The sequence below is a fragment of the Eupeodes corollae genome, chromosome 2 (genome assembly GCF_945859685.1).
Source record: "Eupeodes corollae chromosome 2, idEupCoro1.1, whole genome shotgun sequence".
In the NCBI taxonomy this organism is placed as follows: domain Eukaryota; kingdom Metazoa; phylum Arthropoda; class Insecta; order Diptera; family Syrphidae; genus Eupeodes; species Eupeodes corollae.
Genome location: NC_079148.1, coordinates 146,930,310 through 146,946,702, shown reverse-complemented (window position 1 = coordinate 146,946,702; position 16,393 = coordinate 146,930,310). Strand labels below are relative to the sequence as shown.

The following is a 16,393-nucleotide window of genomic DNA, read 5'->3' as shown; positions in this document are numbered from 1 at the left end:
GAACCGTTTTGCATTGATTGAAGTGGAATAGAATTTAAATTTTAATATTTTTTTCGTTATCCGGTCTTTTTCAGAATGGATTTATAGAGTTTATTATTTTATTCTTTTTTCTCACTCTGTTAGAGATTTATGAGGCGATTTTTCTGACAATAAAAAAAAGAAGAAGAACCAATTTCGTCGATTATTATTATCCTTTTATACCATGGACAGAAGGAAAAGGACTCACTCTCTCTTCCCTTGTGGTGTATTGCTACCAGAACAATGAACTTAGAACTTAAAAGGCGGGAATTCTAAGGAAATTGGAATCTTCAAAGATTCATATACATATGTACAAGTAGAGATTCTACTTACTTGTCTTCTCCTGGTAGTATGCATCATCAGTGTCAGTGAAGAACCATGTCTGGAAATTGAAGATAAAAATTCAGAATTATTATAATGTTTATAACTTTCTATACATTTTTCTTATATACAAGTTTCTATATGGAACGTTTATATTTTGAAAACTTATGGAGTTTTTCAAACTATGTTAAGATAGATTTCTATTTCTATATAAAATAAAATGAAAGTGGAAAAGTTTTTCTATTAGAAAATTCCCAGATTAGTTTATGCTGTTTCCATACACACACTTTTCCAGATCCTCTAGCTACACCATTACTTCCTTGCGCTTCCTTTGCTGCGATGTTTTTGTTTTTTTCTTCTCTTTGAGGATTTTTCTTCAGTTTTCTTTACTTTTCTCAGTAAAGCAATAAAGTGTCAAAAGGTGTCACACATAAAAGAAGGAAATTGCTTGTCAGGTCATAATACGTGTGGAGAGTTTGGCAATGATGGGTGGAAGGGAAGTGGAAGAGAGGAGGCATTATGGCACATGATTGGCATTGTTTGTATACTATGAGAGTTTTTCTCTTTTTGTAGACTTATAACATAAGTTTTTGTTTTTTGACATAAGACCAAATTGAATTTGTTACATTATAGTTTTGCATTTGGACTTATTTTCTATAGCTCAAGTATAGGTTTCCTACCTATATACAAATTCTTTTCTTTTGTTCTTTTTACAATCTTGGGGCGAATAAAATTTGAATACATTTAACACGAAAATTTTGTGTGTGATGACAAAGTAAAATTTTATGTCAAAATATGACAGTTTTCATATTAAATTGACATACATACATTCCTCCAAATAACATTGAGTGAGAAGAATGAGCTGCCATTTCTTTTATGACAAGGGGGTCACTTGCCATGGAATCTAGATTATAGATTTGGAAAATTTAGCTTTTCTCATGACTCCTTTCTGTTGAATTCTAAAGTGTTCCCACTTAATGACGTTATATAAAATGTTTATGGGTAAACTTTACTGCCTTAAATTAATTAAGAAATTGAATCGGGAAGTCTGATATATGGTCGCAAAAAGCATGCCCATTGAATGTAACCTCAGTATTGTTTGCCGAATAAACGAGACCCTCAAAACTGTACCAACTAGTCGCCTCTTTAACATCGCATCTATAATCATCTCTACCATAGAACCTCTAAACCCATCGTCCAGAAAAGTCTACAGTTGATCAAATATTCGCATTAAGACAGATCCTCAAAAAAAAACCCAAGAGCATCAAATCGACACCCACCATCTATTTATCGATTTCAAGGCCGCATATGACAACATCTTCAACGACGGAGTGTATAAAGCAATGTCTAGTTTTGGCATCCCTGTCAACTTATGCAGGGTGACCATGGAGAATTCGCTCCGTTTCCTAAACATTGGAAATAACTTGACCGAAGCTTTTGATGGCAAAGGTTTGGTATCATGTTATTTCCTTAAAATCTTCCATGAAATAATAGTGAACGTCAATATTAGAGGAAAAAACCCTTAGAAGTCTGTCCAATTAAATTAGATGGTTTAAGGGAGGGATTTTTAGTAATTTTTAGTCTCTGAGTGTCTAGTTTTGAAATGTTTCGATACAAAACTTTTGGAAAAAATTTCCTCAACGCAATTTTGGAAAGAAGCGTGAAAAAAAGCTTTGCACAATTTGTTTTTGATTTTTTTTTCAATACTTCAAAAGTATTCCAAAGTAAAAAATAAATTCAGAGATGTGTCCACACACAAAAAACACTTTTGGAGCTTTTTCGAAATATTCCACACACATTTCCGAAAACTCGCCAATACCTTGTCTAAAATTTAAATTGTGAAGAAAAAGAAGCGTGAGAGTTTCATGTTGATTTCTTTTTTAATACTTCAAAAGTATTCCAAAATACAAATAAGTTCAGAGCTGTTCTACACACAAGAAACATTTTTGAAACTTTTCTGAAATATTAAAGACACATTTCTGAAAATTCGCCAGTACCTTGTCTAAAATGTCTTAAATTTAAATTTTGAAAAGGATGAGGTAGAAGAGCAAAGACAAATTTTAATATGGAACAGAGAAATATTTCAGAAATGTTTTGCTGGCGTTCAAACCAAAGTAAACATTTTAAAAAAAATCAGAAATGTTTTTGAAATATTTGTTAATTGTTGTTTTTGGTGTGCACACACTGGGTGCAATAAATGGGAAACAGAGAAACCTTTTAAAAACCTTACAGAAATATTCCAAGAACATATAAGAAATCTTTCAGAAACAAAGAAAGATTATTCTGAAATTTCTGAAAATATTGTGGTAGCAAAGCAAAATTCGTGAAAGGAAATCCAGAAACAGTTCCAGAAACCTTTCAGAAAGGTTCCAATGGCTTCCAAACTAACTTATGTATACATTTGGGAAATGTTTCAAAAATGTCTCTTCAGTGTGTACACAACTTAAAGAATGCTACATCCGAGACAAAAATTACACATGGTAGCAAAAAACAAAACCAGAAATAGTTCTCAAGGCACCCATAAAAAAACATGTATCAAATATTTCAGGAGTGTTTTAGAAACGCATTTTAAACAACGGTTCCTCAAATTTTCTTTTAATGTAGTCAGGTAACGTCTGAAGGTAAAAAAATGTGATCTTTTAATTTTTCGAAACTTTGATTGATTGAAGATAAATTGAAAAACTTTTTCAATCCGAATCATGGCTTCTTTCAGATTTTGTCTTTTTAAACATTTCAAAACTAAAAATTTAGATCTTCTCTGAATGTTCTTTTCATTTTTTTTTTAACTTCGATAAGATAATTTTTCACCATGAAACAGTATTTTAAAAAATGCTTAAAAATTCGATTATTGATTTCAACTTTTTTTTCAAAGAGTAGGTACTCGTATAGATGAAGAAGATCAATGAATTTTTTAATCGAAGAAATACTCAAAGACCTTACTAGAACATGATGATTGAAAGATCTATTAATAGAAGAACTACTAGTACTCCTGGCATGATGGTTATTGCGTTGTACTGTCATGCCAGAGATCTTGGGTTCGATCCCTGCCTATGCCATCTAAAGCTTTTTTCACAGGTACTACCTCTTGCGAGGAGTTGACAAGTTCTCCAAAAGTAATTCTTGTCATAAAAAGTGCTTTCTTAAATTAGCTGTTCGGATTAGGCTTAAAAAAAACTGTAGGTCACCTTCATCCCTGAAAACAGTACTTACACACGGGAATGGTTGAGAGTTGTGAGTCACTAGGCCCTAGTTCTCAACGGACTGTTGCGACACCCAATTTATTTTATTTATTTATTTAGAAGAACTACTCCAATACTTTACTAAAACGTGCTGTAACTATCGTCTGACGAAACTGTTTAATCCTTCTAAAAAAAGCTTCTGTAAAGATTTAAATCCTTGAAAAACTATTGAAGCTGGTGCAACGAAATAGAATGTTTAGAAAAATACATGTAACCTGTGAAGTATTTTGATTTGTGTTAGAAGACCTGAATCATTAATAAAGTTTAACATGCAAAACTATCCAGAATAAAATTACGCTGATAATAAAGTGAATGAAGAAACGCGAAATCTTTAAATTTTATTGAAACTTTCCCCTTGGATGTCAACAAAGTTTTTTGAAACAAATGCTCAATTTTGTTTAAATTAATGAATCAAATTGTCAGCAAAATTCTGAAAGTTCAAAACACTAGTCTAACTCCATTTACCCTTAATTTACACATTGAAAATACTTTGCTGATTTTCTCAATGATACTCTTTTCGAATTTGATATTTAAATCAATAATAAATCAAGCATAAATATTTTTCCTTTCTTCCATTTCCTTTTATTATAAAGGACACGAAATTCCCTAAAAGCTGGAAATATGCTACTAAATGCACTCAGGTGAAAATGAACCTAAGGTAAAAGAAGAAATAGCACTTTCAGCAATTCGGTATGGAACTACCATTCCATATGCAAAAGCACGTTTCTTCCACAGTTAAGTTCCTTATGAAAAAGAGTAATACTGGAATCAACTTTCATACGAGTATCTATCTTAACTTGTAAATAAAATACCTTCTAAACCTAGGAGAAAATCTCGTCAGTATAAACACCTTTTTGGATTCGTTTCAATAGCCCGCACGTTTTAGGTCACCTCGACATATCACAATACCATACCTTGATCTACACCTACTTGTACCTACGAGTACTATGCGACTACCTATCCGGTATTATCTTCACTTAGCTCATAGCCTATGAATAACACTCCCACTTTACTTCACTTCATTTCAAGTGATGGTCATGCTCACTCTCAGAAATCTTCATCATGTAGGCTCCTTTTCATCTATAAAAGACCTAATATCTACCTGGAAGTCTGCATGCAAAGAGATGGCATAAGCCATCAGGCGGTAAAGCAGTAAAATAACACATACTCGAGTCGAGACCATGTTTGTAATTCCTCTCGTGTTACTTGTCCCAATGTTTCTGTATATCTCGAGCTCATAATCCCAAAAAACGATCCCATGACAATTTCTTAATACTTAGGGTAAATAATCCTTCTTTTTCTTCTATACAGAAATGTTTCTACGACATACGAAATTTAATAAAAAGAACAACAACAACTGTCAAAACGTTTCTAGAGCCTATAGTAGAAAAACCAAGAACTATACGGAAATATTCATTTTGGCCCACCTCCGGTCGCCATAGACCACTGTACTCGTACTTTATATGGAGAGCATGTTTAGAGATTTTTCGCTTTGTCCTCATATCTAAGCAATATCTCATAATGGACCAGTAGTATGTGGCAATGATATGAATCTTGTTGCACATTCAAAATGAACATAAGGTACCGCATTAACATGACCCCCGTTCTTACCTCTTTGGTTCGTTTGGTTTCGTTTCGTCATTTTAGGGGCCATTGTGTTGTATGATGTTTGTTGTGACTTAGAACTGGCCCTGGCCCTGGTTCCCTGGCAGAAAGAGGCTTTTCATGACACTCTAGAAGACTCTCGGGAGGGATAAAGATCTTCCATGATGGAATGGAAGAAAGATGAATCTAAATGCGTTTTACGAGATGAGGTGCATGTTGTGTATCAATGTTGCATGGATGAATGCCTCATGAAAATGTGATTAAAACCAGGTAACTATGTGACAATGGGGCTTTTCTAGATTTGTGTTATTTTTTTATTGTTGTTGTTATTTGATTTGATGAAGCAGCAGCATAAGAAGAAAAAGATGATAAACCAACAGCAAGAACAATAAGATGAAGAATATATTCCAAGAATAGTTAAGTGACCGCAACAGTAGTTGAGCTGAGATGAGAGATGAAAGATGACTGCTTCGGATGATAGGATTTTTGTAGAGATGGTCTGTCTACCTTATAGGAAGTAATAACGCAATGCGATGTTTGTAAAGATGCAACATATTTGATGTTGAAAGATTATAAATACGTCTAATAGAAGCTGAGGGGAATATAACATTACGCTTAATTTCTATATTTCCTTTTTCTTTGGAGAAGGATTGTGATTCTTATATTTTGAAATCAGAGGTATTGACATTGTTATAACTGATTTTGTAAGGAACCAGAAATACAAAATGAAGATAAAACTGAAAACTGCACTGAATTCTCGGTTACAGAATTGGCAGTTCAGCTAAGTATTCTAAGTGTCGCTAAGAGCTTCGGTAAGCTGTTATAACTGACTAAACGGAGTCTTAAGGAATACCATGCCTTCGATTCAATTAAAAATTGAGCTAGAATTTCGGTCATACGTAATTGAAATTGCATGGAAGTATCGTTACTGTTAGTTTCATTAAGAGCTTCTGTAACTTGTTACTACTGACTTGACAGAGTCTTAAGTATATTTTACCTACCACGCCTTTGAATTTTTGATAACGTAATTGAAATATTATAAAAATATTCCAAGTGTCACTAAGAGCTTCGATAAGTTGTTATTACTGACTTAACGGAGTCTTAAGGAATACCATGCCTTTGATTAAAAAAATTGAGCTAGACTTTCGGTCATACGTTATTGAAATTTCATGGAAATATCCTTAGTGTCACTAAGAGCTTCGGTAACTTGTTGCTACTGACTTGACAGAGTCTTCAGTATATGGCATCAAATACCACGCCTCTGATTTTTTTGGTAATGTAATTGAAATTGTATACAAATATTCTATAGGTGTCACTAAGAGCTTCCGTAGATTGTTATTACTCACTTAAAGGAGTCTTAAGTCCGCAAATAGATATGGCAAGGAATACCAACCTTTGATTCAATTAAAAATTGAGCTAGATTTTCGGTAATATGTAATTGAAATTTTATGAAAACATTTGTTGTATCACTAAGAGCTTCGGTAACTATTTTCTACTGACTTGACAGAGTCTTAAGTAAATGGCACCAAATACCACGCCTTTGATTTTTTGGTAACGTAATTGAAATTTTATTAAAATATTCTAAGTATCACTAGAAGCTTCGGTAAGTTTTTATTACTGACTTAACGGAGTCATAAGTCAGCAAATAAATAAGGCAAGGAAAACAATGCCTTTGATTCAATTAAAAAATGAGCTAGAATTTCGGTAATAACCAATTGAAATTTCATGAAAATATTCTTTGTATCACTAAGAGCTTCGGTAACTTGTTACTGCTGACCAAACAAAGTCTTAAATGTTTCGATTCGACTGAAGTTTAATGGAAACAAAACTCTTAAGATACTATTCTATTTGAGTACTTGGTACAATAATACCTTCTTTGAGCCTTCAGCTAGGAAGTAATACTGAAAGCTCTGTTAAGTTAGCACTAACAAGTTACCGAAACTCTTAGTCATAATCAAGATTTGTATATTGCAATAAGAAGCTCATACCACCAATAGTTCAAAATAAGCTAAAGAGAAGGTACAGAAAATATCTCTAACTTAAGTTGATACCTTAATAAAGTTTTTAAAAAGGAAAGGTAAAGCTTCGTTTAAACTTCGGTTGAAGAAATTAGTTTAAAGGGTGTGTGATGTTATTGATTCATTTATAGCACGATGTAAATTTTTTAGGCAGATCTTGTGTTACGTTGATGAACTGATGCTGGCTGATTGTTCACTTAGTCGGTGGACCTAAATTGGGCCATCACTTGTGATGAGTGACCGACTAAAGGAAGATATTTTGACAAAAACGAAAAAATCCAATATGGCCGTCAAGAGCAATTTCCTATTGGAAAACCCTTTACGTTTTTATGTCCACCTTTTCTATGCAAAAACATTTGTTCTAAGTGACGAATGTTTCTCTTAAAAAAGCCATTAAAAGAACCAAAACAAAATAAAATCAAAAACCAATTCCGAAAGTAATTTCAACATTCACCTTTCCTTATTTTTCCTCTGATAAATTGTGCATTGTGTTTCCTGTACAATATATTTCTAGATATAGTGTTGCAATCGGAAACCACCGATAAAACAATAAAGAACAAAAACAACAACTACAAAAAAACTAATTAGCATTGCACCTTCCTTTATCACGTCTTCCACCTCACCTTTCCACCCTCGGTAGATTGTGCTGCGATGGCGATGCGGCTATAGGAAGGTATTAAATACTTCTGAAATCGCGTTTACCGGAAGGAAATATTTCCAATTTCCTTGCAACCCACAAAAATGTACCACATTCCAACCCACCCACCACCCACTTAATCTAAAATGAAAAAGAAAAATCCATCTTCCTTTTTCCTTTTTTTGTTGTTGTACCAATTTCTTTTTTGTTGCAAGCCACACGATGCAACCACTGTGTCGCCCGCTTTATTGTACCTACATATAGTAAAGAAGAGTCGATACAGTAGTTCTCTATATAACGCTGATGCAGCCACTTTAATCCTTAATTACATCTGCAACACACGAACAAAAACAATTTCGCATCGAATCGCGTCATCGAGAAACGAGACGCTACGCGACGCGACGTTACATTGTTGTCGTTGTTTTTGTTGGCGGGTTGGTTGATGAGGTTCTTTGTGGACGACTTTCGACTTTTTTTGTTTAAAAAGTAAAATATTTTACTTTTTTGCTCTGTGGGTAAAGCTTGTAGAAGAGAGGATTGAACATTTGACTGGTTGTACAAAATGTAACTAGCTACTTTGTATCGGATTACGTCAATTGAAATGTTTCAGCAGAAGGTAAGGCAGTGCCAGACATACCTACAGAGAGCAGTATTGCACCGCGACTTCTGACGCCATGCAGCAGACAGTGGAACAAGAAGGTGCTGAAGTTCGAGAAAAACCTTTAATCTTCTGAATGAAGTACAACAAACCATCCTTGTTTTTAAAATGAAAGTTGGTTTGCATAATATTTGTGATTTTTTCTTCCCGACTTTTCGATTATTCGCTTTGACGTTAACCTTGAAGAAAATAGTTAACTTTTTTTGTTTTAACCTGAGATCAATTTCATGCTTTGACGTTTTCAAAAAATTAATGGTTTGTAATTTAATTCCAACTTTTTTGTTAATTCTGTCCCATTGTCGGTGACGCCATCCACAAAATGCTTCTTCCCCCTCCCCTCCCAAAATACCATCGCGACCATTTTCCTTCCTTCTCCTAAAACAAAACAATTGCCATTGCACTTCATTTACTTTATGGACTTAATTGTTGCATTGTGAAGGAATGTAGAATAAATTGAAGGTTTTAGTTTTGGGTTTTCTCTTTCTTTTTTAAAATTGGTGAAGCTTTACATTTTTATTGAAATTCCTTTTTTTGAAACATTAACGTGGTGAAAATGGTATAATCAAGGATATTGTTTTAAAAGAATGCAATGTTGTCATTCCTTTCATGGGATGGAATTGTGTTTTTTTTAATTTATTGAAAGGTGGTTTATGGAAAGATTGATGGAAGTCGATCTGAACGAGAAACTCTAGACATTGTGACCTCAAATTAAATATAGAACAGAAAAATATCAATTATTTCCGTAATCTTTCCGAAGACACCATTTTTTGGCTTAATTTTCGTCTTGATGGCTTTTATTTAAACCTGACTTTAAAATTAGTATGTTTTTTTTTTCTTTTTTTACACTTATCTTCAAATTCAGTTTAAATATTTACAATGTTTCGAAAATCCTTTTAATTTGTTGGTTTTCAACGGTTCTGTGTTATGTTAAAGAAAGGCTTAACTATTTCTACTAAAACAGTTTTAAACAGAAATGAAGAAACGGTTTGAACGTCATTTTTGCATTTTTTAAGAATCCGTATCAAGTTTTGAAAAAATATTCAACTAATGTTGAAAACAGTTTTTTTTAATAAATAGAGCCGAAGTTTGGATTTGAAATTAGTACTTAAAAGGGACTGAGATGCGGCCAACTGATAACTTCCACTATATGTAAAAGTCTTTCGAAAATATCAAGAGCTATATTTTTCTTCGTCAGCAGCATCAATATCTTTCTTTGTTTTTATAATAATTAAGTCGAAATTAATAATTAAACAAAACATGTCAATAGAATTTTTTCAAAAAAGATAAGCAACAATATTTTGCATATGATAAAATAAGGTTTATTTCAACATCTGTTTTTATCCATGAATTTTTAGTCAAAAACCAATTCTTATCAAACTATTAATCAGTTTTTGAAAGTTTTTATTTCTTTAAAACAAATAATACTGAAGTGGAACCCGTGGAGTGAGGGTTAGTACGTTTGACTATCTTATAGCCGAAAGGCATTAGAATTCAGTATTATTGTTGAACTTAGAGTGTCCGTATGGGACAAGTAAGTTAGTTGTAAGTTATGGATAATTAGGCTAGTTTTATGAATTTTGAATTTAGCTTGAAGATAGGTTTAAGAATGAACTAATACAAATGAATTAAAAAAAAAAGTGCTTTGGACTTTCATCCGAGAGGTCTTGGGTTCAAACCCTGGCTGTGCCATCTAAATTTTTTTTTCACACGTACTGCCTCTTGCGAGAAATTGACTAATCATCCAAGAGTAATTCATGTTATTAAAAGTGCTTTCTCAAATCAGCTGTTCGGAGTCGGCTTAAAACTATAGGTCCCCTTCATCCCTCATAACATTATTAGCATACAGGAATGGTTGACAGTTGTAAGTCATTAGGCCCTAGTTTTCAATGGACTCAAAAGAAAACACGTACACAAGGTTTTTTGGTAATTTTTTTTTTCAATAAAATTCGTGATGGTTTTTCAAATCTAATAACGCTACTTTCAATACTCAGTTAAAGAATTCATAGTATTTGAAAAAAAAACTTTATAAGTTGTAAGTTTTCAACAGTTTTAAATAAATTTTAAAGAAACGCTAAACCATCTATGCTAAAACAGTATTCAACATAAAAAGACACAATGATTTGAACGTTTTGTAAAGAATACTTTGTCTAAGCAAGGATTTGATATCAAGTTTTTCAAATATATTGAAATAGTATGAAAGTATGTTGTAAACTGGTATTTTTACAATCTGAGCAGATAAAGTTAAGTTCGGATCCAAAAAAAGGTCTTAAAATTAACTTCGTAACCTATTTTTCAAAAAACTGAAGGAGTTAATATCAAGGATTTTTAAAACATAAGAGGCGGATCAGTTTTAAAATTGTAAAAAAGGCAGGGATGCCACCCACACTGATAACTTTTTATGCCCGTTATCGATTTTTCTAAAACTTTGACAAAATATTAGTAGCAAAATGTTTGTGAGCCAAACAAGATTTCAAGTAAATATTTGTTTTTATTCTAATAATGCTCGAGTCAAAAAACCATTTCCTATCAGTCTTTTGAATAAGGTTTTTGTGTTTTGTACAAAAAGTTGTCATTTGCATTGAATTTTTCTAAAACATGTACTAAAAGTAGCAGCAAATTAATTATTTAAGTTTGATTTCAATATCTGTATTTGTTCATGAAATTGATAGTCGAAAACCAGTTTTTGTAAATTTTTGCACCAGTTTTTGAAGGTACTTATGGTATCACTTAACATTTTATGATACAAAATTTAATTCAAGTCGCTGGTTCGTGAGATATTTGGGGACTGTATCTTCAATTTTGTAAAATAGTAAAAAAAAAAAAACACCAACTTAATTTTTTGAAAGTCCTTTCCGAATCTTTCGATGTGGAAGTCCGTGAAAAAAAATGTATGTTAAGTCGATATTACTACTGGTTCTTGAGATTTGGACGATGGTAAATGGTATCCCAAACGCTCACGCAGACATTTTTCTAAAAAAAACTGATTGAGATTGTATGGACCTTGAAATGTCAAGATATTTCAAAATGTTGAATTCGAAAAATCAGATGAACTACAATAATTTCATGAATGAAGTTGACAAAATTTTAACTTAATAAAAATTTTAACAAAATTCTAGCACTTCTTCATTTTTCTTGGTGCAAATTCTTCACATTACTTAGTAGTTTAAAAATATTATGTTTCGAGTTTTAACCATAAGGCTTTGAAATTTAAAAAAAAATGTTTTTCCATGTGAAATATTCCAAAATCTTATATTTTGATGTATAAGAAACTTTCAAACATACAAAATTTTGTCCATAACCAAAAAATGAGGACTTCCATTTCTTAAGCTCTAAAAATCTGGCCCTAAAAATATTGAAACTTATAAAATACATTAGATAGTTTTGTTTGGATAGTAGTATGAAAAAACCAAAGCTGTACTTTTTTGTAAATACATATGTTTGAATTGTGCCGAGATGGGATCAGGCCATACTAAGTGTAATTGTCATAAATCAGGTTAGGTAAATACAGTTTACAACCATTACATACCTTTGGTGTGTCATGATTTCTCATTAACAGGACTGAAACAGCAACCTTCAATCTCAACTTATGAGAAGGAACCTCTGATAATTCCATACAATGAAGAAACTCTATGGGGTGTTATGTTACTTGCTCCGTATCCATAACGTTGTAAATCATTAAGTATTAAAGAAACAATTAAATTTACACGACAAATAAAATACTTATGGGCGTGTGCACGCTCAGAGATATTTTTTTCCCATTATACCAATTTTATCCAAATATTATTCAAATCTTTGTTTTTTAGGAGTGAAAGCGATCAGATTCCCCGGAAAGTAATTTTCCTTGGGAATGCGTAACTCATGTCCTTTCTTTAGTCTCAAAATATCTCCTTACTAAATTTTATTTAAATCTGTTTAGGAGTTTAGGTGTGAAAGCGATCGGTCCACCTGAATTTTCTAATGGGAATGCGTCTTTGTCGCGGGGTTAAAAGCAGCCTATGTCCTTTCTCGGGTATCAAAATATCTCCATACCAAATTTCATGCAAATTGGTTCAGTAGTTTAGGCGTGATTGAGTAACAGACGTTGGCGATTTCGTTAAAACAATATTTGTTCGATTTCAAAAATCATCTTATTTTAAAATTTCAATAAGGAAAAAAAAAATAACGGTACGATTGATATTGCATTCGTATCTCGATGGCTGTGTTCGTTGAGTAGTTGTGCATTTGGAATCATGTGTTTTCCATTGGCGAAAAAAAAAATCAATCTGTTACTGTTGATATTATTTAGTTTTGTTAATGAAAATAGCCTAACTGGGCTTATTTTGCAAGAGAAAACAATGGAAAAGATAATTAAGTTTTGCTATGTTTCCACCAAAGGTTTATCTCAGTTTAGATTCAACAAATCTTTTTATTGTTTTCACCGCACAAGAAGATTTAAAAATTATTAAGTTTGACAGCACTTTCTAAAATGCAAATGGTGTTTCGATGTTTCTTATGAAGTGCAAGTGAGATAATTTGATTCGTGTTAAACAAGCAAGAATAGTTCAGTATAATATAAGAATATGCTACAATGTGCAATTTTTTTGTTTAATTTGCTCAAAACAAAAACAAAATGTTTGTACACAATCAAGCAAATAAATAGACCATAATGCATTATCTGTGAAACCAACTTCTACACACAGGTTTGTCTTCACAAATTTTGAATCGACTCCGATACCCGTCTCCCCTTGGAATCTAGTCCAATCAAGCTCATTTCAACTCGATTCAGTTATATAAATAATTGAGATTAATGCAGTAGTCTACGAACAAACCCCCTTCTTAAAGTTTTTATTTCATGTGAAATTGTTTGGTTACAACTTTGAAATCTCAATTCCCATATATTTTTTACCATTTCTTCTTGAAAATTGTCCATTTTATTAGTTTTAGATATTTTTTTTTTTGCTGAAGTTAATTTTAACTTTTGATTTTAACAAAACTCTTTTCTTTTTGTGTTGTTTTTATCATTATTCTGACAGGTCTTCTTTCAGTTGTACCAAGTTTTAAATACAAAAATCGGGCTACTGCCGATGAGTTTTCTTGGGAATTTTCTACTATTCTTGTGATAGAATGAAAAAAACACGGGTAATGTTGCACGAAATATTGTTTTGGAAATTATCTATTCAGAAGTTCTGAGTAGTAGCAAGTCATGAATAATTTTCAATGCTTAAATTTGAAAACCTATACATTTCTTTGACCAGCCAAAATCATTTCAGGCAATATTTATAAGCTTCTAGGGCAGTCTAATCCCTTAAAATTTCACTCTAAAAAAGCTACATAAATTCTGCATGAGAACGTTTAAGACCAAACGAAAGTTAGAACTTATTCACGGGGAAAACCTCAAAACCCAAAAGCGAGACAAACTATACAGAGACGAATGTGATTTTTTTAAATTTTGATAAGACAAAGACTGGTCAAGTCTTTTCGGCTATCAACAAGTAGACCTTTTCAAATTTGATACTTTCTCACTAAATTGGAAATTCATTTAAAAATTAGACTTGTTGCTTCTGTTTATTTCCTCTACCAAGGAAAAGTGTTTTACATTTCATTTCTCTGTGTTTTTTTTCCTATGTCACTTAGTTTAAGTTCGAACCAATTCCAATTTGTTTAAGAAACTTGAAACGAATCCAAACCAGTCATCATTTGAGATCAACGAGATCAAACTTCAAAAAGCTAATTTCCATTTAACAACGCGAATCCAATTCTCTGATCTCTTTTCGATATAATATATTTTTCTTTTTACTCGTAATGTGTCATGGTGTTATCGATATTTTCTTCTAGATACATATTTCAAAAAAAGGGTTAGTGTATCAAATTTCACGACTTGGAATTTATAATTTGTAACAATCTTCACTAGTTCTAGGTTAAAATTAGAAGATTTCCAAATGTTCTTGTGCTATCTGTAGGTGAACAAGTAATAATAATTTACAAAACTAACCTACCTAGACCTTTGGCTTGTAAAAATTAATGATCGGGCAACCATTAACCTTTTTAATGACTTCGAGAATGGAACGAAAAAATTAACATAATTCCTTTGGCAATCTTGCATAGTCCATTTTAATTATATCACCTCCCACATCTTCATCATATCTTCACTCCGAAGGCAATGACCTAGACCAGGAATACCTTATACCTACCTATCTACCTGGACCTATCTTATTTAAACTTATTTTCAATAGGGTTACGAGTGTGTATCTATGAAAATTAACCCACTGTGAGTGCTTAACTTATTATTACATTACTCTCAAGCTTACAATTTTAACCTCACATAAAATTATGGTATTATATCGTGGAACAATAACCTTTTATGGGCTACGCGACGATAGAAATGGTCATTTCATTTTACCCCATTATCGTCATCGTCAGCAAGAATACCAGCGATATGACGTGCGGTAGAACCCTTGCAATTACTCCGCTCACGCAGCTAAAAAGATTCCCAACCTATATAAAAGGTGCTTCCATAACCTAAAGGTGCCTCTGCCTATGCTTCTTTCTATGCAAAAAAGGGGAGCAATTCGATAATAGACATCGTCAGAAAAGAAAAACCTTCACCCCAACCAACGCAACGCAACGCAACGTACAGAAACCGAAGAACTCAGAGGCAGAAGCATTGTCATCAAAAGAATACACCAGCCCACATGTTCGGAATGGCAAGCATTTTCCAGAATTCATGTTCAACGAGATGGATAGAAAGATAACCCAACACGAGTTACGGTCGGGGAGGCGAGACGGATCGGACCCAAACCACAAAAGCAAAAAAGGGGATAAAACCAGAACGAGCACAAAACTTCTTCATCATCTGATGGTTTGGTTTGGTTTCTTCAGGTCTCTGTTTCTAAAGCCATCTGGTCTCACTCCGGGGACATGTTCCTGGAAAAAAGTGTATCACTTGTAGCATGACGATTTTCCGATTTGTTATTATACCTCGCTCTCCCCTCCGAAGCTTCGAATAGATTGTACCTACGCTACAACTTCTATGCATTACGTCAGCCTTTTCTGAAGCTAAAATTTACATTTTCCTTCACAACAACTCTCACCACAGCCAGCCCCACATCAACATAAGAAAAGCGAAGCAGAATTTTAAGTAGCTCCCGCAATGATGGTCATTCCATAACAGACCCCAACAGTTCGGCGTTGAGGTGAGGGGAAATGGGTAAGAGATTCCACCGCCACACAGAGTAAAATTGTATCTTCAGGATACAGCATTTGGAGAGCAGGTTTTGACTTAAATCGATTTGCGATTGAGCGGACTATTAATAACTGTTTGTGAAACTCGCAAACAACCTTCTTCCTTCCAACCGTTGTTAGCGTCATCGTCATCGTCATTGGTCTATGATAATAACGATGATGATGGTACTTGTGTTTTTTCGGTCGACCTGGTCAAAGATTACCTACCAAAGGCCATTGTGCAGCACCAACAGCAGCAACTTGAATATAAAGCTTCTTGCTGTTTCTTCTGTTACTCTGGCTGTTGCCCATCTCCTGGAACTTGAAGCTATCATAAATTTTCCTACGCCCCGATTTGTGCTTGTTGATTTGACGGTTTTCGGGTACAGAATTACATTTTCAATTTACTGAGGCATATCATTAAATCAACGACGGAAATTGATTACCTTGTAGTTTGCAGTGAATGTGTGTAACATATACTCTGATTTAGGATTAGGGAAAACCGCAAGCTACAAGCACACTCCTTTTTCGACGGCTCCGGATGGACGGACGGCTGGAATGTAATTTTTCAAACCTCCTCCAAAAGCAAGGTTCATTTGTATGTTAATAAAGTTGTATAAGCAATAAATTTCAAATGCACTGCAATAAGTTTCAAAAAAACGATAGAGAAAGAGAAAAGAGTAAAAAAAACAAAAAC

The 16,393-nt window shown here is 33.2% G+C and overlaps 1 protein-coding gene across 1 annotated transcript in view; it reads right to left on the bottom strand.

Moving 5' to 3' along the window:
* The window catches only part of LOC129944346 (fringe glycosyltransferase), a 183,778-nt gene that overhangs the window by 82,660 nt on the left and 84,725 nt on the right, over positions 1–16,393 (bottom strand). Inside the window, exon 3 of the mRNA XM_056053709.1 lies at positions 352–400. Within this exon, the coding sequence (XP_055909684.1) occupies positions 352–400 (49 nt within the window). The remainder of the gene's footprint in view (positions 1–351; positions 401–16,393) is intronic.